Here is a 27,273-nt window from a genome sequence, read left to right on the forward strand (position 1 = left end):
AATCTAGAACATAAGCTGGACCTTCTTGATCATATTGAAAAACAATTATCGAAAATGCGCTCGTTATTGGGAATTCTTCCTACTACAAATGCTATTGTTGGGCCGTCAAAACAAGTTTCAGTTAATAGCAAGCAAAATTCTGAAAAAAATAAGAAAAAATCTTCCATAACAACAAAATCAAACAATAAAAACAAAATTCATCCGACAATCCTCCTAAACGTAAAGCTCCTATTTCGGAAAGGATTCTCAGCGATAATAACTTATATTTTCAAGTTCATCGAAAGAGATCGAAAAGCAAACGTTCCACATCTACAGAGAAAAAGAATTGATATATGAAGTCTAATTCCTTTTATAACTACTATATTTTTATTCTTATGACTAAAAAATAATATATTATTTAACAATTTTCATTTTTTTCTTTTAACAATTTCGTTTTATTTCCATTTATTGTTAAATGATTTTTAGCATACACCTTTCTTTGTTCATCTTCTAAATACAATTTATTTTTTCTTAGATATAATTCTATTCATTCAATTCGATCGTCATTTTTCAGTACATGATCGTAATTTTCAATTATTGATCGCGATTTTACTTCAGAATTTGTTCGCAATATTGCTTATCAAAATTATATCTCTATTCTCTCATTTCTGTTTAGTCAATATCATTACACTCCTATTGTCTAATAACATGCTATTAATTTTCTTAAAATTAAAAAAAATATCAACTTTTAAAAACAGAAACTTAACATCCTTAGGTCAATGGATTTTGATGTGAGATACATTTAATCTGTTTTTCTTTTTTTATTTTAAATAATTGAATATTTATAGTTGTTATGGGTCTTACATCATGTAAAACGAATTTTCTTAAAGTAAATTTACTTTTTCTTCAATCTTTCTTACATATTTATTAAAAAAAAATTATCCAAAAAAAGATGTTTTAGAATGAAAAAAATAGAAAAATCTTCATTTATAGTCTTTCTTGAATGTATACGTTTTGATTTTTTTCTTTTTTAAAAAAATTAATTTCTAGAAAAATCGAGAAAAAATCATTTTCTTCTATTTTTTTAGGACGCCATACCCATTGAAATCTCTTCTCAGGACGCCATAAACTATTCAATTATGGTGTAAACTTCTCAAAAATTGAATAGTTTACATCAGGACGCCTTAGGACGCCAACCCTTTACGCGCCCAAATTTTGCACTTTTCTAATTTGCCGCGTCAAATGTCAGGCGGGAGGCTATCAACTAATTAAAGATTATATAATGTTATGATATAATGGATTAAAAAAACGATAGAATGTCAGGCGAAAATGAGGGGAAAAGTGAGAAAAGTGGCTTTTCAGTTTACAATTTTTAGTTGATACACATCTAATTAAAGATTATTATTGTTTTATCAATGGATGTCATTTTAACCAACGAATTAATATATTACATGAATGGAAAATGAAATATGTGTAAATAAATGCAATGAGACATTCTGAAAGCCTGTTTATTTAAACAAATTAAAATAAAATAAGTTTTATTTACATCAAAAATTATGTTGAATTGTTATTATCTATAAATCTGGATCCTCTGGATTGGACTCATTTAAAGAATCATTCTCTGCTCGGGCTTCATCTGAAATGGACTTTGCAAACTTGAGGAATGAGTCATCTTCTTCTTCATTTTGGCCTTCTTCGACCTTCTTCGGAGATTGGTGATACTCTTCCTCTTCGTCATCACTAGGAATATTCATCGTCCACTGATTTTCGTCCTTGGGGTCATCTTGGACATCGTCGGATTCTTCTGGCTTGGTACCGTCACCAAGAAGAATTCTCACTTTCTTTGCTTTTTTCGGAGTTGATTTCACTTCTTCGTGATTTTCAGCTTCAATATTTGATTCTGCTTCAGCTGGTTTCTCTTTTTCAGTTGGTTGTTGTTCTTCAACTGGTTTTTCCTCTTCAGTTGGTTGTTGTTCTTCAACTGGTTGTTGTTCTTCAGCTGGTTTCTCTTCTTCAACTGGTTGTTGTTCTTCAGCTGGTTTCTCTTCTTCAACTGGTTGTTGTTCTTCAACTGGTTTCTCTTCTTCAACTGGTTGTTGTTCTTCAACTGGTTTCTCTTCTTCAACTGGTTGTTGTTCTTCAACTGGTTTCTCTTCTTCAACTGGTTGTTGTTCTTCAACTGGTTTCTCTCTTCAACTGGTTGTTGTTCTTCAACTGGTTTCTCTTCTTCAACTGGTTGTTGTTCTTCAGCTGGTTTCTCTTCTTCAACTGGTTTCTCTTCTTCAACTGGTTTCTCTTCTTCAACTGGTTGTTGTTCTTCAACTGGTTTCTCTTCTTCAACTGGTTGTTGTTCTTCAGCTGGTTTCTCTTCTTCAGCTGGTTTCTCTTCTTCAACTGGTTTCTCTTCTTCAACTGGTTTCTCTTCTTCAACTGGTTGTTGTTCTTCAACTGGTTTCTCTTCTTCAACTGGTTGTTGTTCTTCAACTGGTTTCTCTTCTTCAACTGGTTGTTGTTCTTCAACTGGTTTCTCTTCTTCAACTGGTTTCTCTTCTTCAACTGGTTGTTGTTCTTCAACTGGTTTCTCTTCTTCAACTCGTTGTTGTTCTTCCTTCTTTTCTTCCTCTTCTTCAAATAATTCCTTTGTGTTTTGATCAATTGGGTGAAATTCTTTATCAATGTCAATATTTCTTTCGACAGGTTGCAATATATATTCTTCTTCTTCCTCTGGTTTAATATCTTGAGGAATTTCCGCTTGTTCCTCTTCTTCAACTGGTTTCTCTTCTTCCTCCTTTTCTTCTTCAGCTGGTTGTTGTTGTTCTTCAGCTGGCTTTTCTTCTTCCTTCTTTTCCTCTTCTTCAGCTGGTTTCTCTTCTTCAACTAGTTGCAGTTGTTCTTCTTCTTCCTTCTTTTCCTCTTCTTCAGCTGGTTTCTCTTCTTCCTCCTTTTCTTCTTCTTTAGCTGGTTTCTCTTCTTCAACTGGTTTCTCTTCTTCCTCCTTTTCTTCTTCTTCAGCTGGTTTCTCTTCTTCCTTCTTTTCTTCTTCTTCAGCTGGCTTTTCTTCTTCCTTCTTTTCTTCTTCTTCAGCTGGCTTTTCTTCTTCCTTCTTTTCTTCTTCTTCAGCTGGTTTCTCTTCTTCCTTCTTTTCTTCTTCTTCAGCTGGCTTTTCTTCTTCCTTCTTTTCTTCTTCTTCAGCTGGTTTTTCTTCTTCCTTCTTTTCTTCTTCTTCAGCTGGTTTTTCTTCTTCCTTCTTTTCCTCTTCTTCAGCTGGTTTCCCTTCTTCCTTCTTTTCTTCTTCTTCAGTTGGTTTTTCTTCTTCCTTCTTTTCTTCTTCTTCAGTTGGTTTTTCTTCTTCCTTCTTTTCTTCTTCTTCAGCTGGCTTTTCTTCTTCCTTCTTTTCTTCTTCTTCAGCTGGTTTTTCTTCTTCCTTCTTTTCTTCTTCTTCAGCTGGTTTTTCTTCTTCCTTCTTTTCTTCTTCTTCAGCTGGTTTTTCTTCTTCCTTCTTTTCTTCTTCTTCAGCTTGTTCCTGAGAGTTTGGATTTGCGAGCTCAGTTTCAATCTTTTGACTGACTTCCATTTCGACTCTTTCGAGCTGGGAAACAACTTCTGTTCTGATTTGTTGCTCCATCTGATCGTATCCCTTGTTCTTTCTTATGATATTGTCAACGATCTCCTCGACAATCTCTGTTGTCTTCTCTGACATTCCACTTTCTTCATTTTCGATTGAAATTTCTGTAGTTTCCTTCTCTTCCTCGACTTGTTTTTCATTGAGTTCTTCTTCCTCAGTTTCTTCTTCACCAAAGATATTCGATTCGAGGTCGTGCTCATCAATTGGAGTATGTTTCTTTTCTGGTTGCTTTGGTTCGACTCCGTATCGTTCTTTCATTTCTTCAAGATACTTCTTAAGGCCATCGATATGATTTTCCGAGTTATCGATACGCCTTGTATATTGTAGTTTAACTTTTTCGGCTGAGTTGTTGAAGAATGCGTCTTGGGACTCCAATTGCTTTTCGTATTCAGCTTCTGCGCGTTGTCTACGTAATTCAATTGATTTCTTGCTTTGCTTGTCGAAGTTCTTGCGTTCACGAATCTCGAGCTCTTCTTCTTTCCTACGAAGGCGCTCTGCAAGTTCGTAATTCTTTCCTTTCGAAGCGATTTCCTTTTCGTTATGGATCTTTATTAACAGTGAGCTTCTCTTGAATCCATCTCCGTTCTTAATCGTCTGTTCCTGATCTTGTAATTTCTGTAATTGAAATTGATGCTTCTTATCAACTTCATCGCGAGATTTTTCTCTTTCAGCGTTGATCTTTTCTAATTCTCGTTCGTAGTCGGCTTTGATTTGTTCGAGTTTCTTTTCTTCTTCGATTAATTGTTTATTAATTTCGTCAACTCTTTGTTGTCTATTAGCTTTCATTGCTGGTTCAACGAAGGAAGTATTTTGTTTTTGTGTAGATGACTTTTGTGGAGAAGGAGCTCTCTTTTCGGAATGAAGGCTTTTACTTGGAGAATTAGACTTCTTTTGAGGAGTTTGCTGTTGATTCTGAGGAGATTTGGATCTTTGAGACTTCGATGGCGAAGAAGGAGTAGATTTCACAACAGCTGCAATGTTCTGAAGTTGAGCTGCCAACTTATAATCTTCGGCATTTGCAGCTTCGTCAATCCTTTCTTGGATAACAGCTGAAATCTTCTTCTTGCCTGTCTCTGTAATTGTATCAATCTCGTATCCAGCAAGGAGGTTGTCGATCGTCTGATTTAAGACATTTCTTTCTTTTTCAGTTACTGTGGATTTTTTAGCTGAACTTTGTCCCTTTCTAGCTGTTTTAGAAGGAGACTGCTTCTTAGGTGATTGAGCAGCTTTTTCTTCATTTTCGCTCTGAATTTGAGTTAATTTTCTTGTTAACGTTTCAATTTTCTTGCGTTTTTGTGTAGTTGAAGCTTTCCCATCGTCTTTTATCATAGTTTGATGACGAACAATCGCTAATCTCTTTAAAACGGCTTTGATCATTTTTGGTTCAACATCTTCAGGGTTTTCACCATTAAGTAATCCATCAACAATGCCCTTGGCATCCTGATCGGACTGCGTAGAAGTGTTTACCTGAGATTGTGAATGACGTGGAGATTGGGAACTTTTCATACAAAAATAATTGAATTTCGCGGGTTTTACAAGTGAATTCAATGAAAAAATCTTAATAGAATAAAATTATGTCTGCATTTATTTGTGTAAAAATAAATGCGATGAAAAAAATACGGTTATAAAAATTTCTATTGTTTTTTGTTGTTTTTTCAAAAAGATTATTTTTAGAATTTTTCGAATTGCAAAACAATGAGTGTTCAAAATAAATATGTTTTGCAAATCAAATTTTTTCCATTTTTAGGTTTTTATTATCAAATTTGTTAAAATTATTTTCATTTTTTGATTTTTAAAATTTTCTTGACGGTTTTAATGAACGAATGGAAAGAACATTACCAAAATCATACAACTAATCTAATATTTTCAACCAAAATATTTCTGTCAATTTTTCTGCGTCCGATTCAGAAGGTTACACAAATTATGACTCAAATGGATGTTTTATCGAAGTACGTTGATGACTGCTTATCTGCCCATGACATCAACATCGAGATGCAGATCTCTGACGAAATCGATAAAGTCATTTGGATGCAGAACTTTTATAAGCTTCCACTGAATATTGCATTAAGAATCCTTAAATACTCGGGGAAGAGTCTTACCGAAATACAATCTAGACAAGTTGTCGATGGGTTTATGCGAACATGTGGAATCGAAGCAATGAAAGTGTTCCCATATGTTAATTGTGGAAATATTGAGCAATTAATGGGCCAAGGACCACTTCAAAAAACATATACTCAAGAAGCATTCATTCACGAACCATTGATTCCTCATGATCCAGGCCTTCATTCTCCAAAACCAAAACCAAGAGCAACAAATAATCCTAAAACTACAAAATTCCAAGTTCCTCACTACATGATTGTTCCAAAGAATCGAACAAAGTCAATATCGTATTTCAAGCTCGACGTACATCCATCTTCTCCCATTACTTCTCCTAAAAATAAAACAAGAGGCGCTCTTTCACCAACTTCCCCTCGTAAGAAATTCGTTGTTAAGGAAGAGGAAGAAGAAGATAAAAAGGAAGAGCCTGAGGTCATTGCGATATTCTCAGCAGCTGAAGCTTCCGAGATAAAAACAGTTGAAAAATTAATCCATGAAAAACCAGAATTAATACATTCGAAGCTTAATAACGAGACACTACTACATGTTGCAATGAGAAGAAAGGACATGAAACTCTCTGGAATCCTTTTAAGATGTGGAGCTGATAAAGAAGCTCCAAATTTATATGGAAGCTCCCCTCTTTATACAGCAATATACCAAGATTACGCGCCAGGCATTGATTTCCTTCTATCTCAAGGCGCAAACGTAAATTCAAGAAATAATTCCGGAAATAGTCCTTTACACTGGGCAGCGGAATGCAGAAAAATCAGCGCGGCTAAGATATTACTTTCATATGGAGCTAACATTAATGCTCAAAATGATAAAGGAGAAACTCCATTTTTAATAGCATGCAAAAAAGGACCTTTAGAGCTTGTTAAAGAATTCCTGCAAGCAGGTGCAGACATCAACATCGAAAATAAATACGGAGAAAAGCCTATTGACGTTGCTCTTCACCCAGATATTCAAACAGAAATTCGAAATCACGAAGGAAAAAAGACATGATTATAAAACAACAATACAAACAACTTTAATCATAATTAAATAACATACGTGGAACGTGGCGATGTCGCCTCCTTGAAACTACAATAGATTCATAATCTATTTCATCAGGCTTTGTAGAGATAACAGGTTCTTCATCGTTATCTTCATTAACTATATTTTTAATTGGCTTTGAAACGCATTCTTCGTTGATTTCTGTTTCAAATTTGATTGCATTTGTAATTTTATTTTTCAAATCGTCTAAAGTGCAGTAAACACCATTGATATATCCTCCATAGTATCCGTTTTTCACGTTTAGATACGGGATCAACTGGTCTTTGACAAATTTTGTCCAAAGATTGTTTTTATACGTCGACCAAACATAACTATTCTTCATGAGACACTCGGCGAGTGCTTGTATATGACCAGATCTATCTGTTGTATTGAACTTCTCTATGACTTTCGATGGAATATCCTCTTTAATTACAATTTTTTCGATTTCTTCATCGGAAAGGTTAGCTATCGTCTTAACGATCGCATGGTTTATCATGGTGTTGGACCCTTTTTTGAAGAAATAGTTCATGTAATTCCCAACAGAACTTGGATATAAATTAATATAAGGAATAAAAGATATTGGAGATATTTGGTCCTCGGAAATCGAGAACTTATTTCCCATTTTTTCAATTACTCCCGTAGAATTTTCGCAAAGACACTTTGAATTTCCGATAAAGTTAAAAATGTCTCTGGCAAGGAGTGGCTTATTGGTCTTGAACGCCATCTTCAGGAGGTCCTTCATCACAATATCATCATCGAACAGAGAAATAAGGTACTCTCGCTTAGAAATGATATCTTGGAAAGCAGAAACAACTCCAAGCTGCTTATTGTATGGCATATCTATAAGATCCTCACACATATTGATAGAATCTTGCTGTGAAAATTGGAATTCGCCGTTAAACTCGGTGACTAAGAAAACAAAGAGATCTTTAAGTGCTACTATATCAATATTTTGGGTTAAATAATACTTAAGGTGATCAAAATTATTGAGAAATGAACCGTCGGAAAGATTTGTATAAGAAGTAATGAGATTGGCGAAATGGCCACACAAAAAAGGATTCCTATTAGCGGACAAATACATAAAATCCCTTATTTTATCTATAAATACTTGATTGGAGAGAAGGCTATTTTGATATCCTAAAAACTTTGATTTAAGAAGTTCAATACACAACTGCGAACGTCTTTGATATTGATCGCATTTCAGTTTATTTTCAGTAAGTACATAGTCCATCATCTGATGTATGGAGCTTTCCGTGGATAGATACTCTAAAAATTGAGTGTTCGGATTTTGAATTGCTTGTTTTAGGTTGGAGTCATCTAGAATCTCCTCTATGGCACAATTAGACTTAGCTATCGAGAAAGAAATACTATCAGGGAAATACTTTGCTCTATGCTTCATCTAAGGCAAAAAAATATAGTGTGAAATTGTATTCGCTATATCGTTAGTTTTTGTTGACTCAGAAATTTGAGAGTGTCATAAAATAAAAATATTATTATTTGGTAAACATAAAAGGAAATAACAGATTTTGGATTTTCAATTATTTTCAAAATATTGAAAGAGGACATTTAAAAAGTTATCGTTTATATATTGAACCACAGGAGCCATGATTACCAAATATTATTAGAAAACATTATTTGTGATGTAATGCTGACTAGGAATAATGTGTTTTTTATTATTTCTTACCTACTTTTCAGAATTTTCAATCTCAATTCAAATTTCTGAATTAACAACAAAAACACTTCTCATTACAATCAATATAACAAATGATTTATAATGAAATTCCAATTCAATTTTTTTCAATTTAAGAAACCGATGGACAAATTATAAATTACATTATCATCGATTAAATAAAAAAACTTCATAAAATAATTGACAAAAATAGCTTTTTGTCAAATTGGGGTTCAAATGTGAATATGATACTTTATGATATCATATTGTATTAGATGTGGAGATGCAATGTCTTTAATATCATAAGTTTTTTTTGGACCAATATCGAGATCTTGCATGTGTATGGTAATGAATCATATATTTCTAATTTACATCTTATATAATATATGACAAAACAATGCTGGTATTAATATGTTTTTCCAAAAATGTTATTTATATAGTTTTTGACTCAAATTTTAAATCGATATGATCAAATCACGAATTTCTGCTATATGGAATTAATAAATTTCATAAATACGTAAAATGTCACAACAGTTTAAAATAGTGCCAACTGTAGGACATGTTTAACCTCGATAAAACAGTTTCATTGTATCAACTATAAAATGTGAACACAATAGTATGGTAAAAGTAGGGTTGCAAATTTGGAAGCACAGCATAAATTTGGAAGAGAAAAAATTCAGTTTTGGAAGATTTTCTGGAAGTTAAAAGATTATATGAATATTCATTTGTTGTTAAGATTTATATGATATGTAATGCTTGTTCATAAGATAAATATGCTTGTATGATAAATAATTAAATTATTTCTATAATCACTATATCTAACTTTAATTGATATTGATGAAATTTACTATATTTCGAAAGGTATTGAATATTCTTTATAATGCAAAAGAAAAGGAAGAAATCAAAACAATTTCATTTACAAATGTTTATATAATTGGTAATCTAAAGAGTGAAAACATAATATTAAAGATATAAGATGCAATTCCTGCACTGTGGTTTTCAATCTCTTCTTAGGAAGCAAAATAAGATTCCAAATTTTGGGAATCTTTCTTTCAATCAACTATAATGTGTACATGAAATATTGTGAATGACCTCTTTATAGCATGCATGAAATAGTGAATTTTTATTTACTTCCAGATCAAGAAAAAAATGTAAACAATTCAAATTAACTTCCAAAAACTTTTTCCTATATTCAATTTTTTGATACCAAATATGTTCAATATACTATTTTATGCATTTTTATTAAAAATTATTTTACAGCTTCAAAAAACTTCTTCTTGAATTCAATTTTTTATAATGAAATGTTGTAGAATATCGTTTCTAAATTAACTTTAAAACATATTTTTATAACTTCCAAAAAGTGAACGTTACTTCCAGCCCTTGATATAAACTAAATAATAAAGATTTCATATACAAGTAATAGGATTGTTATAGTAATAACAACTATCTAATGATTTCATATTAATTTCTAATTAAATCTCTTGAATATTTGTTTCAAAATTATATTTGGTCAAAAGAACGAAATAGAAAGAAAATCTACTCTATTTAGGAAATTAAATTTTTATTCTTTAGATCCGAATGTCTTTTGGATTGTCAATAATGTGATGAGAAATTCAAGTTCACATATAGAGATAATCTATTTTAAAATGTAATAAACAGAAATTCATCAAAAGTGACAGCTCTCAATTTTTTGACATTTGTAAATTCTAAATTGAATGAGAAAAATGAAATAATACTAAGCATAATACAATATTCTAGATTTAATTATAATTAGGAAAAAGTTAGTTTTTAGAGTACTTTTCATAGGCATATAGAATGAAATCTTCTGAAAAATAATATCACATAACCTCATATTATTTTCTAATATATAACTATTTTATATAAAAATCAAATTCAATGATCTTAAAAGCGAAGGATAAACCTCAAAATTTACGAATATAATGAGTGGGAATATAATGCTTATCTATCATAAAACCATATGAAATATCAATTTTGCTTTACGCCTAATTTTTGACGACAATTAGCAAAAAATGTTAAATGTTAACACTCAGTCCATTTGAATATGAAAAATAAAATTGACTTTGATTAAATGTTTTTATTTATCATGCAATTCTTCTTGCGACCAAAGATTTGACTAAAATTTCAAAAAATAAGATAGCTTAAAAAATAATATACGGTAGTGTTTACTAATAGATGAATAGTATATAAATTCTATTAAAATGGATTTGATCCAAAAAAATATATAAAATTTGATCATAAATAAAATCGTTTTAAATTACTTCTTCATTTAAATTATAACAATTATTTTTGGTTTTATATTTTTTTGGATCAAATCCATTTTAATAGAATTTATATACTATTCATCTATTAGTAAACACTACCGTATATTATTTTTTAAGCTATCTTATTTTTTGAACTTTTATTCAAATCTTTGGTCGCAAGAAGAATTGCATGATAAATAAAAACATTTAATCAAAGTCAATTTTATTTTTCATATTCAAATGGACTGAGTGTTAACATTTAACATTTTTTGCTAATTGTCGTCAAAAATTAGGCGTAAAGCAAAAATTGATATTTCATATGGTTTTATGATAGATAAGCATTATATTCCCACTCATTATATTCGTAAATTTTGAGGTTTATCCTTCGCTTTTAAGATCATTGAATTTGATTTTTATATAAAATAGTTATACATTAGAAAATAATATGAGGTTATGTGATATTATTTTTCAGAAGATTTTGTGTTCTTCTTCAAAATTTTATTTTTTTATTAAAAAGAATCTTTACAAAATATACATTTACTTTAATTAATATTTAAAAACGTGCTCTATCAAAAGTTCCAAAAATTCAATATTTTAGCTTTTCTGAGGTGTCACTTTTGATGAATTTCTGTTTACAACACAGAAATCCAACATATAGCATTTTATTAACACTGCAATATCATTATCGGCTCAACATTTGAGGGAGTATCAGATGTTTAAATCTTTGTTCTAACTTCTTATTAATCTTCATTAAAACGGATCATGCGTACATGTGTAATTTACCTTGCAGCCAATTCATGCGTTTATCAAACAATAAAATTTGAAATTCATTTTTTTAGATTTTCAATCAAATAGATGAAAATATATATCATCTCATAACTTGTTGAATAAAATTATAATTATCCTCCCTGATTTGAGAGAAATAAAAGTCGAACGAGCATTTCGTAAAGAGGATAACATACAGTTTAACTATTTTTGTAAGAAAATTAATTATCATACAATGGAGTCCTAAAGACTATAGAGATATGTATTTTTCTCTCAATTTCACTTCTTCAAATATCATTTTAACAAAAATTTTCATATTCCGATACTCGATCTCTATTAGATTATCATATCGTTCATTTTTATTTGAAAATTTCAATGATTAAGTTTATTTAATCCAGAAAAAAATCGAAAATTGATAATGAATAGTTTTTGAAAAATTGAATTGAGTAAAAGATATCCATTAACTCTTGCAGAGAATATCATTCGCTTCTGAACGTCTTATTTCATTATTTTGTGATTGAAATAACTTTTGAAAAAATTGAATATTTTATATCAATTCCATTTAATTTTAAAATAAAATATTATACGCATTTAATATAGTATAATTTTGAATTTTTTAGACCAACATCTCAATAAATTCAATAAGTTATTCATTACAATTTTGTATAAATTAATACTCAGGTAACACTATATAACACTATATAACACTATATTGTTATTTATCTTTTTATTAAATAAATTAATTGATAGTACTCACAATTTTATTCTGAAGTAGAAACAACAAAAATGTCTGTCGAACCAATTGCAAATGACAGGGCAATCGAAATCCCAGGATATATTGTTACAAAAATATTAGAAATAGGTAGGTTCTACTCTAGGGTAGTTGTCACTGACTTCAAAGGCGAAAAATTCCATGCATTTTATTTCGACGTCGATGCAGTCATAAAAATCGACAAATTAGACAATTTAATTGCAGATATTAACATATTAATCCAATTACGACATCCAAATATAGTTCGCTTCGTTGAATTCTATCATGATTCAAAAAAGATGTTTTTAATTACAGAATATTTTAACAACTATTCATTAGAAGATCTTATATCAAGTACTACATGTGGCGAATATCACTATAAAACAATCGTTTCAGGAATTATAAAGGGCATCCAAGCTTTGCACCACGCAGGCATCTGCCATGGAAACATTTGTCCTTCAAATATAATGATATACGATAGGTTTCATCCAAAAATTTCTAATTTCCAGTTCTTATCACAGTTTTCATTCAAGGTTGATAAGCACATTAATCCTATTCAAGTAAATTATTATTCTCCAGAATGCTTACAATACAAATGCACAGATCCTTTTGCAGCTGATATATGGTCTTTCGGCGTAACATGTTATGTATTATTGACAAGACAAATGCCTTTTTCACAGTCCAACGAAATTAAATTATTCAACAGCATCATAGAATGCAATTATAATCCTACAGTGATAAATGATGAAGCGTATAGAAAAATGGTAACAAGTTGCATCGTATTAGAGCCAGAAAATAGAGCTAGCATCGATGAGCTCGAAAATTGGTTCGACAACACAATTAGGGTTTCCAGACTCGATGTAAGATACCCCATTCACCTTTCTTATTCTCAAGCAATTCCGAAGATCATTAATACTGAGCTTTTTGACAATATTATGAAATCTAGAAGAGTTATTTTCAGGAGAAATACTCATTGTGAATAGCATCATCATACAAATGCTGTTTGCAATCAGCGTAGAATAATGAAGCCTTCAGCGAGCTTGCTTGCGTTTCCAGCACAGCAGCCATCCCCATTTTAAGTATGTTTTATTTGTTTGTCTCATGTATATTTATAAAAAAATATTTATTTAGTTCTTAATTCAATATACATTCATTAAATTGTTTGAAAGTGTCTACAAAGTATAAGATCATATTGATCTCATTGAGAATCTTACCAAATTTTGACAATTGAATTAAAATTTTAATAATTTTCCATTTGTACTACTCAATTCGTATGGGTTCTCATTAAGACAAACTTTTATATAATATATCAGTTAGTTCAATTTCTAAGGCTGATAAATTTACATCAAGTTCATCGATATTAACTCACGCCTTTTAAATGGAATCCCATTAATCAAAGAAATCAATGGTTCATATACTTTGTAAAGAAAAAAGTTATCGTAAAAAAATTTAGCAAATTATTGATCGCTTAAATGAATTATTTATCGGAATGAATCGTTAAATCTTTTGGAAGGTTTTGACTTTAACTTTGAGCTTTAAGGAAAAATATTAACAAAAAATTAATAAGAGTTTTTTTAGCAATAGCCTCCATGGCCACCGCAACCAGAATCAGCATGATCGGATCCTCTTGAACCCCAGTTTGGAACTGGTCTTTGAAGCTTTGGAGCCTTGTTAGCCTCAACAGAATAAAACCTTGGTGTTGTTGACTGCTTTGGTACACGGTAAACTGCTTGTGAGAATTTTCTGCCTCCTGTGTAATCAATACGATCCTTAAAAGCAGATTCCCAATTTTCTTCTGGTTGTGATAAAACTGTTCTCTCTTTATCAGGAACTGGCATTACTTGTGGCCTTTTAAGCTGACCAGCAAATGAGATCGGAGTTGCATTTTTCAAAATAACTTTAGTTGAAAGGCTATTTATAACAAGTGCAAAAAACATTTGAAATTTTTGCCAAAGCGGTTAAATTTTACATCTTACTCAATACAAAAATCTCGTTTACCTATATTCACAAATACTTTTGTTTATTTCTCCAAAATGTCAGATCGCGGTTCTGACATAAAGTTAGAATCGCGATTATTCAGATACAGGATTCATTCATCGGATCTCTATGGTGCACTATATCAAATTGAATAAAGCAAGCAAATAATTCACGAATCCGGAGCTCCTCTAAAACTTGGATTGGGACAAATAATTATCTAGAAAAGCTCAATTTAATGAGAACAGTTGAAATCTCTGAAAAGTATCCAGTCATGAAATACTGGAATTATTATTGAGCTCAAACAATGGTAATTTGTGAGCTTTCTTAAATTTGCAGTCTATATAAGATGTAATTGTTTTCCATATGCTTTTTTGTAATAAATGCTTTACATATATATAGTTAGTATTACTACTATAATCAATTATACTTCGAATTCAAAATAATAGATTCTGAATGGAAGTTTTTAGATAAAATAGCTTGAAAAAGAAATGAGAGTAAAAGATTTTATCAACAATCCAAAAAATTATAAAATATTAGAAAAATTTCTCTTAATAAGCATCTGCTACTTTCTAATATCATCAGAAATAATATTAATTTTACTTTCTTGTAGGACTCTCATCCCATATAAAAGACGAAATCAATCTTTCAGTTGCTTTTGAAATTGAAGAATTTAAAATCTACGAACTATAATAGTGTAATGCATGCATCCTGAATATGAAAAGAAAAGTCGCAATGCCTTTTTTTGAAAATTTGGGCGCGTAAAGGGTTGGCGTCCTAAGGCGTCCTGATGTAAACTATTCAATTTTTGAGAAGTTTACACCATAATTGAATAGTTTATGGCGTCCTGAGAGGAGATTTCAATGGGTATGGCGTCCTAAAAAAATAGAAGAAAATGATTTTTTCTCGATTTTTCTAGAAATTGAATTTTTTAAAAAAGAAAAAAATCAAAACGTATACATTCAAGAAAGACTATAAATGAAGATTTTCCTATTTTTTTCATTCTAAAACATCTTTTTTTGGATAATTTTTTTTTTTAATAAATATGTAAGAAAGATTGAAGAAAAAGTAAATTTACTTTAAGAAAATTCGTTTTACATGATGTAAGACCCATAACAACTATAAATATTCAATTATTTAAAATAAAAAAAGAAAAACAGATTAAATGTATCTCACATCAAAATCCATTGACCTAAGGATGTTAAGTTTCTGTTTTTAAAATTTGATATTTTTTTTTTAATTTTAAGAAAATTAATAGCATGTTATTAGACAATAGGAGTGTAATGATATTGACTAAACAGAAATGAGAGAATAGAGATATAATTTTGATAAGCAATATTGCGAACAAATTCTGAAGTAAAATCGCGATCAATAATTGAAAATTACGATCATGTACTGAAAAATGACGATCGAATTGAATGAATAGAATTATATCTAAGAAAAAATAAATTGTATTTAGAAGATGAACAAAGAAAGGTGTATGCTAAAAATCATTTAACAATAAATGGAAATAAAACGAAATTGTTAAAAGAAAAAAATGAAAATTGTTAAATAATATACCCTACGTTCCCAACTTCTGGAAAACGGTTTTTCACCCTTATGATCAGTTTCAGACACTTTGGGAGTCTCCCAAACTTTGATATTTTGCATTATGATAGAGAAACGTGTCTAGTTTAACGCACAGTTGTTTTAAAGGCAAATGATGATATCACATGAAATTATCAAATTATCAAATTTTGAAGTACCAGTCCAAAGGGTTAATTAGATCCTACACAGATGTGCGATAGTGAAACATATGTGTTCTTGATTTGAGAAGTCCTACTGATAGAGGTATGAATCTCACAGCTTTGTGTGAGTGTGTCTGACACTTGTATAGAGTGGAATATGCGCCGACATATATTATATAATAACATGTAGTTGATAATTATGAAAAAATAGAATTTGATGCGAATGATATTGAAAGTTGTTTTGTAATTTGATATTTTTCTTATATGTGTTAATTAGTAAATGGCTTGTTTGTTGTGATAGTACTGTGAAAAATGAAAGGTATTTTAAATTAAAAAATTGAGATTTTGAGATATCTCTAGAATTAAGAATTTATTATGTATTTGACTTTTATATAACTATGTGTAAAGGATCTCGATGTCTATATGCTTTAAATAAAATTAAATAAAATGAGATAAAAAATTAAAATGGACAAGAAGATATATGGAAATGTAATTTGTATTGTGTTGGTTGTTGGCAAAATGATTTTAATACAGATTTAAGGATTTGGAATGGATTTGAAATTAAATGATTTTAATTCAAGGAGTAATAAGATTTTGAACTGGTTTTTATTTTGTGAATGTAAACTCCTTCCATAGGATATGTATTAGAAAGATAAATTTTAAACTTTTTGAAAGAATTGTTTTTTTGTTGAGCGATTTTCTCATATTTAATAATATATTTAAGTTGGCGTATCTTACGCCCTTCCAAAAATATGTATTAGAAAGATAAATTTTAAACTTTTTGAAAGAATTGTTTTTTTGTTGAGCGATTTTCTCATATTTAATAATATATTTAAGTTGGCGTATCTTACGCCCTTCCAAAAATATGTATTAGAAAGATGACTTATAATTTCATAAATTATTTTGTCCCGACGGTTTGAGCGGTTATCAGAATGGTTGCTTACACAATGCGTCAGCAAAATGTCGGTTGGGGTGCCCTTCTTGGCCTCCTGAGTACTCACCAAGATACCCCCAGCTCCCGCAAAACACCTCCCTTAGGTGCGCATTACCTGACGGCATTATTTTGCAATTATTTCAAATTTTTTAGATGTCTTTTGTTAAAGTTTGTTAACTAAAGACTTGAAAACAGCTTACCGCTTCAAGCTGCTCTCTTCCCGGTTCCTCTGCCGCAATCTTCTGTTTGATTGTGCGCAAAGCTCTCCTCCTTGTGAACTTTGCCTGACAGATACACCTGGGAGACAGCATTCGGACATCTTACCGCTTCAAGCTGCTCTCTTCCCGGTTCCTCTGCCGCAATCTTATGTCTGATTGTGCGCAAAGCTCTCCTCCTTGTGAACCATGGCTGATAGAAAGAACTGAAAGACATGATAGGAGGAACATGCCGGTTCAAGTTAACTTGCAATATGCTTCTGATTAGTGATTTTAGATGAAAGATTAGCGAAATCGCATTTAATTTGGATAGAAGGATTCAATTTTATGAAGCAGGCTCGTAGAAAATATGCAGGAATAGCACAATCTTTTGCAATCGCGTTGTGATTGCAAAACTGCGACCGACAAGAGTGCACAATACACTCTTGTCGGTCAAACTTCCTAATACAAAATTTGATTCCCTTATTATCTTCTTAACAAAACTTAAGATTTCAATAATACATCATGAAAACATTCATTTACTACATTCACACTGTTATTCCTTTCTATAAATTAACTCATTTAATAGAATCTTGTTTTTATATCTTATTATTTTCTCATAATACTTCTAATTCCTCTATTTTCTCTTCCACATAAAATTTAATTTTGTCATGCTATCATATACACTTAATGTTTTCAAATTTTCAGATTTAAATTTAATCTTTATTTTCATCATCATTTATAATCTTGTTCCTATATAAAGTTATAATAAATTATCGTCAGATTCTAATATTTATGATTCTTACTACTCAATTCAATATAATTATGTTAGTCACTCATATTCAGGAGAATAATTTAAAAATCTATAGCTCATATTTTGATAGTTATATATTTAGATGATATATATTGCAATTCCGGTTTCAACACGATCAAATGCCAAACCAAGACAAAATATATATGAATTTTCAAAATATCGATTTACATTAGAATCTATATCTAATTTTATCAATACACAAGTAGGGAATGTTCAATACATCTTTGAGCAACGTGAATAGCACAATTTTATAGGATTATTTGTTGATTATATAAAATATAAGCCAAATCGAATCTGCTGTATAGTACTTTAGTTATCATTGAATGTTAAATGTGTTCAGATAAATATTTGAGTCAGATATCGCATTTTCTAATTTCAAAATTTATCTCATGAAGTTAGAATTTATTTGATCATACAACATCATGTTAGTCAAACCAGAGTTCAATGGCGATTCTAAAATGGAACAAATGCTTGTTTTATCAAAATGTTAAAATATTAATCTAAAAAACTTAATATCTAACCAAACCATTCTAGAATTATTATATACAGGTATAGGCAATCTAAATGCACACGGAATTTCGGAAAATTAAAAAAGAATATTTATGAGATTATTAAATCTTATGTAATTCAATGAAAAAGTAGATAATATGAATATCTATAGGCTATATATCAACATATGAGTTTTTGGTTTGACCAATACTATACTAATGTGATCAAATTAATCTGATTTCTTAGATTTTCATTTGAAGCATTTGCAGTAGTAGGGGTACCTTTATATATTAACATATTAAAAAATTGCGCTCCGATTCGCAGTTTCTTCATGATTTTGAGATTGCATTAGATTTCGCGATGCAGAAAAAAATCACTTTAGATTCCCGTCAAACTCTAAGTATAAGCATGTCTCTATATGTAGAAACTGTCTGCGCTATTTATTTCCCGGCTCAAAAAACCACGGTGTCTGTGTGAGGAAAATACCCATTTTAGGACCCTGGGTAGGGTCATGAAAAATTTCCAAGAGTTGGAAATATAGGGTATTATTTTTTAGTCATAAGAATAAAAATATAGTAGTTATAAAAGGAATTAGACTTCATATATCAATTCTTTTTCTCTGTAGATGTGGAACGTTTGCTTTTCGATCTCTTTTGATGAACTTGAAAATATAAGTTATTATCGCTGAGAATCCTTTCCGAAATAGGAGCTTTACGTTTAGGAGGATTGTCGGATGAATTTTGTTTTTTATTGTTTGATTTTGTTGTTATGGAAGATTTTTTCTTATTTTTTTCAGAATTTTGCTTGCTATTAACTGAAACTTGTTTTGACGGCCCAACAATAGCATTTGTAGTAGGAAGAATTCCCAATAACGAGCGCATTTTCGATAATTGTTTTTCAATATGATCAAGAAGGTCCAGCTTATGTTCTAGATTACTAGACATTTGATTTGTAGAAGGATGGTTTTGATTTTCTGGTTCTAAATCTGTAGAGTCTGCAATATTTGAATTTTCGGAGCGAATCGGAGCATCTGAACCTTGATTTGTATCGGCTTGCTCAAAATTAGTTTGAATTGGAGTGGATGAATTAAAATCTGGATGATTTAATGTTTCATTAAATAATGCCATAATTTTTTCTCTTTTTTCATTAATAAACTTAGTGATCATTGTATCTTTATCTGTTAGATCGATCGATTTGAGTATATCTGCATCATGAACTGGAATATTTTCGAACAATGAACTCGATTCTATGGAACCATATGGAGAAATCTCGTTCTGAGCCAAAGAAAGATCACTTACGTTGTATTGTTTGATAGAAAAAATTGTTTTCTCAAGTTCTTTTTGAAAGCAGTCAAGAATATAATTTTTGTAGCTATCAGTGATAACGGTTTTTATATGGCGCTCGATCTTCTGGTTATTTTTGATGGCGTTATATTTATCTAATTGGATTTGAGATATCTTCTTAATAGCTTCATAAATGTTTGGATGTTTTAACGAAGAAAATTCTGAATGCATACTCTCGAGGCAATCATTAGTGAATATTGCAGTTGCATTATTATATTGAGATATTAAATTGTAGTGCGGCAACCAAACTTTGTTGAAATAATCAATATAATCTTTGATCGAATCAACTTTATTTTGATTAATTATATGCATTGTAAGTACAAATTCTTCATGAGACATGAATGGAGTAATAGAATATAGCTTAAATAAAGAATTTTGTAAAGTATTGAAATTTTTTGTATAAAGTGCTACAAGTTTCCTGTGTAAAGCTTGTTTGAAATGAAATAGGCATCCAATTATACGGACTTTAGGGAAAATTTGTTGAAGTGCCTCTATCATTCCCTTTTCAAAATCACAATGAATTTGAATTAGCTTTGAAAATTGAATACCCTTGACAGTAAAAATATATTCAAATGCCTTCTTATAAGATTCAAATGTGCGGTTTTTCATGAATATAAATAAAAGTGGTAGATATTGATTTGTTGAAGGTTCACAAATCATAATTGTTAGCATCTGTCCTTTTTGAAAATGTTTTGGTGTAATTTTAAAAGTTCCATCGCAAAATAAATCTGTGGCTTCTTTTGCAAATTGAATTGCCTTCTCAAAACCAAAAAACATCGTCTCACAATTTGCTTGAAAATCATGGCCAATGAAAAACTGCTCGCCATTTATTAAACAAAAATTAGCAATTTCATCGTCTGTAATTTTTTCTCCAACAGAAAATTTTCTGGACTTATTATAAACTTCCCTGACCAATGAATCTTTAATTAATGGGTTTTCATCAGTACCAACAGCAAGTTCTGTCATAAATTTTTTAATCTGCTGAAAAGTGCCGTTGTCTTCAGAAAATTTTGCCATTGCCTTATTGTATATTTCTGTCAGAGTCATTGATTTATGAAGATCATTTTTTTCATTTTGTAACTTTTTAAATTGTCTGCATTCGGGTATATGTTCCTTTTGTAAATCTTCGGAAACTGAACTGTTCTCAATTTTAACTAAATAACGTGCTTGACAAGAATGATCGATGCAACGGTAGTAACGTTCAATATTATTTGAATTAATAATATTTGTATGATCATGCGAATAAAGCATATCTTTGCGAACAATTGTATCAGGATATTTTCCAGTAACTGCGGGAATATTTTTAACTGCAATATAACTAAAATATCTTCTGACAGCTTTAGATTCATTTTCGGCGTATTTAATATTAAAATATTGAAGAACTTGTTTGATTATATTCGTTTTTTCATCTCTCGATGTTGATTTATGGTATTTATCAGATTGTTCCCTGATAAATATTTTATTTTCGTCTGTAAAGTTTGCTCTTTTTTGATTAAATATAGATGATTTTCCCATTAAAAAATGAAATGATGCAAAATTTACGAAAACCGTTCGAAAATTGAATCAAAAATGAAAAGTAATACTTAAATGAGAATTCTTTGAGATATTGGTCTTAGATTGAATGTAGCGTCATTCTTATATAGAATATATATTCATATCATCGGAAATATGATAAAAAGCATATAATAAATGTCAAAAAAGTGAACAAATAAGCAAAGATATTTTTTAAAAAACAATGAAAAGTAATACTTAAATGAGGAATTCTTTGAGATATTGGTCTTAGATTGAATGTAGCGTCATTCTTATATAGAATATATATTCATATCATCGGAAATATGATAAAAAGCATATAATAAATGTCAAAAAAGTGAACAAATAAGCAAAGATATTTTTTAAAAAACAATGAAAAGTAATACTTAAATGAGGAATTCTTTGAGATATTGGTCTTAGATTGAATGTAGCGTCACAAATTTCACAAATATAATTTACTATACAATTTTATTCATTTTTTTAAAATGGCTGACGACAGTCTGTATCAACTAACTCAACTAGTCAAGCATAATGATTATTCTTCGGATTCATTAAATCAACTTTATCAATGCATAAGTACAATGACAGAAAGATCAATTGGATGCTTGAATTGGGATAAATTTTTCAAAAAAATCACAGTGACTGATGAAGTTCTTTTACATTTTTTAGCATCCGTTTTAAACATTGAAAAGATATCAGAATGTTTCAAGGATTCTATTTTTTATCACAATATTAATCTTGAAAAATTCAGTAATTTAACTGAAACAGAACAACAAACAATTTTAAATTCCTACAAAGCGGATAAATTTACATATTACATAATGTGCTCACAAATTGTAAAATCAAACTGGAACAATTTATCCCAAACTTTAGTTAATATTGCAAATCAATATTTGCCATTTTTAGATGAAGAAAAGCAAATATATATATTTACTGAAATAACTGGCAATTATCAAAATTTTGAAATTTCAATTGCAAACTTGTTACTTTTTTATGAAAACAATGAAGAAAAATTAAGCAACTGTTTTAATTTAACATTGTTCCAGCAAATTTATTCCAAAAATGGAATCGAGCAAATGATATTTTTTGCTGCAAATACAATTTGTTGCAATAACACTTCTATCAATTTTTACAATCTCCTTGAAATTTAAGAAATGAATCCATTTGATTTTTTTTATTTCTCAATTCAATAAGTAGTATATGAGTGCGGGTTGTGTGACTTTTTTTGTAAACGTAAGAATTCATACAATATTGAACGATTTTGTATCATTTTTTTTTACATATGAAGTAAAAAATGTATGATTCTTACGGTTTTTATTCTTACGTTTTTGAATAAATCAAGATTTAAAAATGTTCAAAATTGTAAGACATTTACACTCAACCCATACATAATGAAATAAACACATTAAAAAAATTAACATTAATTTTAAAATAATTTATTTTTCATCATTTATAAAAGAAGCTATATATATAGATGATGTCAGATATTCCGCGATTAATTAAACATTGTTTAAATCATGAATGGAATCAATGGAGTCATAATCAAAGACCTCATAAACGAGAAGAAGAAATTAGAAACTAATGATTATTTGAATTTATGAAATCAATTATTTGATTCATTCTTTCTTCAATCTCTTCTATTCTTTTTGTTAAATCATCTATTTTCATTAATGAGGTGATTCTTGATTGAGGAATAGATTTCAAACTAACCACCCCTTTTATTTTTGAAATTTTGAATCCATCAACTTTAAACATTTTATTCAATTTACATGTTGTCAATTCTTCAAATAATTTTTTATTATTGGCATAATAGTCATTAAATTCTTCAACAGATGAAAAAATTTTTATTTCAGTAATTGGTTTAACAACGTTTATTTTTTGTTGAACATTTTCACTTTCATTTATTTCTTCCTCCTCTGTTTCATTTATTCTTAAAATCGGTTTCATTTATCATTAAATAAAAATTAGAATATAAGTGATGAAATATATTTTTTAATTAATATTAAATCAGAAATGGCGGCAGGATTCTTTAAAAAATTATGGGATGGAATTAAGAAAGCTGCGGGTTGGGTTTATAAAAAGGTTATTAAACCTGTTGCAAACTTTTTGGCACCAGTAGCGAAAACGGCAGGAACTATCATAGGTGGGGTATTAGGTACTAAAGCAGGTAATCCGGCGATGGGAGCACAAGCAGGTAACGCAATTGGTGGAATAGCTGAAGGAATACTTAATAAAATAGGAGGTAGATAGTGGAAAAATAAATAAATATTATTTTTATCTTAGTATTGGTTGTAGTCTTTGATAAACTTTTTCTCCTTTATTTAAAATTTCTCTTATTGGGGCAGCTTTTGGTGTTATTGATTCAGCTACGTCACTAATTGCTTCTTTATTCTTAAATATCCAATTTGCTCCCTTCTTCAATGTTTCCCAAACTTTACTCGCTCCTCTTTTTACTTTATCCCACAGTTTCTTAAATATACCTGCAGCCATAGTTGATTATTTCATTAAAATTAAAAATTCATTTTCATCTTTTAATTTTGATTTTTTATTTATTAATAAATGACGACTAACTATTTAGTGCCAAACACTAAACCAATTAATGGAAATGTATTTCATTCATTCGAAAAGATAAATGAAATATTCGCAAAGAATGACGGTAGAAGATATTATAGAGAACTTGAAAGTTCATGCTATGACTCTGATGCTCCATATTTTGATGATAAACAAACTCATTTAAGAATTACAAACCCAGCTCATGATGTGAACCAATTAGGTGACACATATATTAAACGCAAAGTTAAAGTAACTCTAGTTTCAAATAAAGCTTTCACATGTGATGCCGCTTTTAAATGCATGCGTTTATTCGTTGGTTACAAATCATCAAATCAAAGCTTTAAACAATTAGAAGTAGAAACTGAAAGAGGTGATGCCGGTTATCTTCAAATGGATTGCGCCCGTGAATCTTTCGCATTTGCAACATATAAACCAAAATCAGAAAGGAAAGTTAAAAAGTTTGTTCATTCGTTATATAATAATGTTCAAAAATATGATAACTCAGTATGTGGTAAATATATTGACCCTTCAGAAGTTTTCAAGAACGCAAATAAAGAAGTTGATGTCACTTTTGATATGATTATTCCGGTAAATGATTTGTTAGCATTTCAGGCGTTCATGATTATCCTAAATCATTTGGTGATATCATTCTTAAATATTATGTTTTCAGGGATACTTTAGTATTTTGTCAGGTTGACCCGTTAAGAGTTGCTGATTTACAAAATTACGTTTATGAAAAGATAACTGATGAAAATTATGAAAAGATTATGAATCATGTTTATAAATATGATCGCAAATTCCAACAAATCGACTTCCTACCTTAATACAAGCTTAGCCGCTACATTGCTGACGCAACTTGATGACGTTATTATTTCATGCACAAAGATGGAGGTTTTAGAGGATAAATGTATTACACCAGGATACGGTTTAATTGAAGAATCAGTTAAAGCAATACCACGTTTATTCAGTAAGGAAGATCCATTCATGATTCCAGCTCAACATATTGACGTTCGTTCACTAAATGGAGGTTGCATCACTCCTGAAGGTATTAGCTCGGATTTCTCATACGCCCTTCATAATGTTACAGATGTTGTGTTAACATTTCCGAAGAATGCAATGCAAAGAACGGTTTTAGAAAATCCAATGCTTCGAGGTCTTCAGGTCACTATAGATTCCAGAAACTTCCCCGATCAAGCGATGACCATAGTGGGCGACATATTCTTTACACGTATGCTTCACGCTTCTGATTTAGATGGAGTGAATGAATGCACAGAAGAATACGAGGACTCATTAACTAGACCACTGAATGATGATGATGGCACGCCATTAGCTAGAACATGGAAAGACCAAACTTCATTCTTATGCACTATTCCAGTTCAACGTGATGGAGCGGGTATATTCTTTGATGGATTAGAAACTTTCAACTCACAAGTTACAGTACAAGTGAAAGCTTATCCAATCATTCAGGGTGAAAATGACACTTACTGTTCAAAGGTGACAAATCCTCCTCAGGTTTGGTTTACTAGGACTACATATTGGACATGGACACCGGATGAAGGTTTGAAATATCATCCAACAGGTACACCACCACAGTATAGAAGTTCATATGATGAAATATTGATGAATAGAAATGTTTAAAATTATAAATTTATTTTTGATTAAATGGATTTAAATTCATCCACCCCTTATGAAGAATTAGCGGGAGTATATAATACATACGTAGATGATATGATTAATAAAGCATTGAGTGATAATAGAAATGCTCTATCTAAGGAAAAATTAATGAAAATTCCATATTCTGAATGTTACTTAAATTCAATCACTGCAGCAATTGGTAAACAAAATAAAGTAAGTAAACATTAACGATATTAAAACAAATTATCATTATTGCTAACACTTCCCCCCATTCACATGTGTTAATTTATATCAACCGTTCAGGTTCACCTTCAGATGATACATTTGAATCTTTAAAACATTTAATCAAAATTCCAATTATTTATTTATCACAAGAAGAAGCAGAAGATTATTTAAAAAACTTTTTAATGTATAAAGAATTATATAATACAATCAAGAAGCAAGGATTAGAGGATAAAATTATTGATAAACAACGGGATGAATTATTTGAAACACTTTCTATTTCAAATTTTGATAAAGAATTTTTGCATTCACTCATTTTTCTAGATGATGCAGTGAAATCAAAACTAATAACAAATGAGAAATCATATTTTAATCAGTTATTAACTCAATGTCGACACATTCAGTGTTCATTCTTTATGGCTGTTCAATATTTCAAAGCATTAAGCACAAACATTAAATCAAATCTATCAACACTTTTCATTTTCAGTGGGTTTAGTCGTCAACAGTTGAACGTTATGCTTTATCAAGTGAATTTACCAATGAGCATTAATGAACTTTACACACAATATCAGCAATTAGGTGAACATGGAAAAATAATAGTTGATTTAAATAAAGGAGTGTTAAATTTGATTAACTTTTTATAATTAATTTTTATTTTTTATTTATAATTAAACATGACAGAAATAGCAAATCTTCTACAGGTTCCATTAAAACAAGGGACAAACAAAAGGGGTGCATATAATAGAACTATGAAAGTTCCTGATGGAATGAAAGAATTAGTTCATATTGTTGCTGGTCTTCAAAAAGATGTTAAACAAATGAGAAATGTTTTAACATTACCAGAAGCTCAAGCATATGCCAAACGTCATGGTCCAAATTGGGAAGCACACGAAGCAGACATTACGGGTCCAAATGGAAAACCTGATGGTATAAATGAAGTTTTCGTTACTGATGGTCAAGGTAATATTAAAGTCATAAATGGTTATAAATTAACTATATCTGATTATCCTAAACGTAAAGCATATAATGAACATTATCCTATGCAATTTGATGAAAATGGAAAAGCTGTTAAACAATACATTGGAGAAGGTGAAAATGGTCCAATTAATTCATACCGTCATAATCCATATTCTTATTTCAATGAAGAATTAAATGCTATTGAAGAGGGACCGGATGGATTACCACGATATTCTAACCAGTTTGATGGTCAATATGCAAACATTAGACCTGAAATTTCAGCTAAGAAATTCTTTAAAGTTGCTTTATTCGATCCAGTTTTCGCAAATGTTAAAGATGAACTTAAACAGCAATTCCAACCAATTATAGTAGCAAGAATTGCATCAGGTGCTTTATCTCAAGCATTCAAAGATTTAATTAAGAAACCATTATATCAGCAACGAGGTTTAACTTATGATTTAGTTAAGGAATCAGATAAAAGAAAATTTGAGAAATCAGTTGATTATAAGAATGCAATTAATGAATATATTCGGTCTATTAATTTCGATGAAACAGCTAAAAATCAACTTCATGAACAAATACAGGGAATAATAGATTCAAAAGTTCCAAAAATAAAAGTTTAAATATATTTTTTTATTCGATTATAAATGAGAAGACGTTTCACTAGTCAAAAGAACACTAACGCAAAAGCAGAGATTACGGTTGGTTATAACGTAAATGAT

The 27,273-nt window shown here is 30.1% G+C and overlaps 6 protein-coding genes and 1 pseudogene across 7 annotated transcripts, besides 6 other annotated features; 3 read left to right on the top strand and 4 right to left on the bottom strand.

The window, feature by feature from the left end:
* Positions 1-1,189: part of a mobile genetic element that runs on past the window's edge.
* Positions 1,190-1,553: 364 nt separating this feature from the next.
* TVAGG3_0363120 lies at positions 1,554-3,862 on the bottom strand (annotated as a pseudogene). The gene has a single exon. A coding segment is annotated over exon 1 (2,309 nt).
* Positions 3,863-5,527: 1,665 nt separating this feature from the next.
* Positions 5,528-6,703, top strand: TVAGG3_0363130 (spectrin binding; the record flags this gene model as incomplete). The annotated part of the gene is made up of 1 exon (XM_001315882.1): positions 5,528-6,703. One exon carries the CDS (start codon positions 5,528-5,530, stop codon positions 6,701-6,703), a length of 1,176 nt encoding a protein of 391 aa, XP_001315917.1.
* Positions 6,704-6,721: 18 nt separating this feature from the next.
* Positions 6,722-8,147, bottom strand: TVAGG3_0363140 (phosphatase 6, regulatory subunit family; the record flags this gene model as incomplete). The annotated part of the gene is made up of 1 exon (XM_001315881.1): positions 6,729-8,132. One exon carries the CDS (start codon positions 8,130-8,132, stop codon positions 6,729-6,731), a length of 1,404 nt encoding a protein of 467 aa, XP_001315916.1.
* Positions 8,148-10,051: 1,904 nt separating this feature from the next.
* Positions 10,052-10,088: a mobile genetic element.
* A 1,177-nt stretch (positions 10,089-11,265) lies between these two features.
* Positions 11,266-11,303: a mobile genetic element.
* Positions 11,304-12,203: 900 nt separating this feature from the next.
* Positions 12,204-13,254, top strand: TVAGG3_0363170 (protein kinase protein; the record flags this gene model as incomplete). Its single annotated transcript, XM_001315880.1, has 1 exon — positions 12,215-13,162. The coding sequence occupies one exon, from the start codon at positions 12,215-12,217 to the stop codon at positions 13,160-13,162; it is 948 nt and encodes a 315-aa protein (XP_001315915.1).
* Positions 13,255-13,640: 386 nt separating this feature from the next.
* On the bottom strand, positions 13,641-14,127 carry TVAGG3_0363180 (uncharacterized protein; the record flags this gene model as incomplete). Its single annotated transcript, XM_001315879.2, has 1 exon — positions 13,754-14,116. One exon carries the CDS (start codon positions 14,114-14,116, stop codon positions 13,754-13,756), a length of 363 nt encoding a protein of 120 aa, XP_001315914.1.
* Positions 14,128-14,908: 781 nt separating this feature from the next.
* Positions 14,909-15,712: a mobile genetic element.
* Positions 15,713-18,854: 3,142 nt separating this feature from the next.
* Positions 18,855-22,376: a mobile genetic element.
* On the bottom strand, positions 19,379-20,620 carry TVAGG3_0363210 (MULE transposase domain-containing protein; the record flags this gene model as incomplete). The annotated part of the gene is made up of 1 exon (XM_001322273.2): positions 19,379-20,620. A coding segment is annotated over one exon (1,242 nt), but the record flags the coding sequence as incomplete, so codon positions are not given.
* Positions 22,377-23,197: 821 nt separating the features above from the next.
* Positions 23,198-23,434, top strand: TVAGG3_0363220 (N-acetylmuramoyl-l-alanine amidase family; the record flags this gene model as incomplete). Its single annotated transcript, XM_051231499.1, has 1 exon — positions 23,198-23,434. The coding sequence occupies one exon, from the start codon at positions 23,198-23,200 to the stop codon at positions 23,432-23,434; it is 237 nt and encodes a 78-aa protein (XP_051101229.1).
* A 2,091-nt stretch (positions 23,435-25,525) lies between these two features.
* Positions 25,526-27,273: part of a mobile genetic element that runs on past the window's edge.

Source organism: Trichomonas vaginalis, chromosome V, assembly GCF_026262505.1.
Source record: "Trichomonas vaginalis G3 chromosome V, whole genome shotgun sequence".
NCBI lineage: Eukaryota > Parabasalia > Trichomonadida > Trichomonadidae > Trichomonas > Trichomonas vaginalis.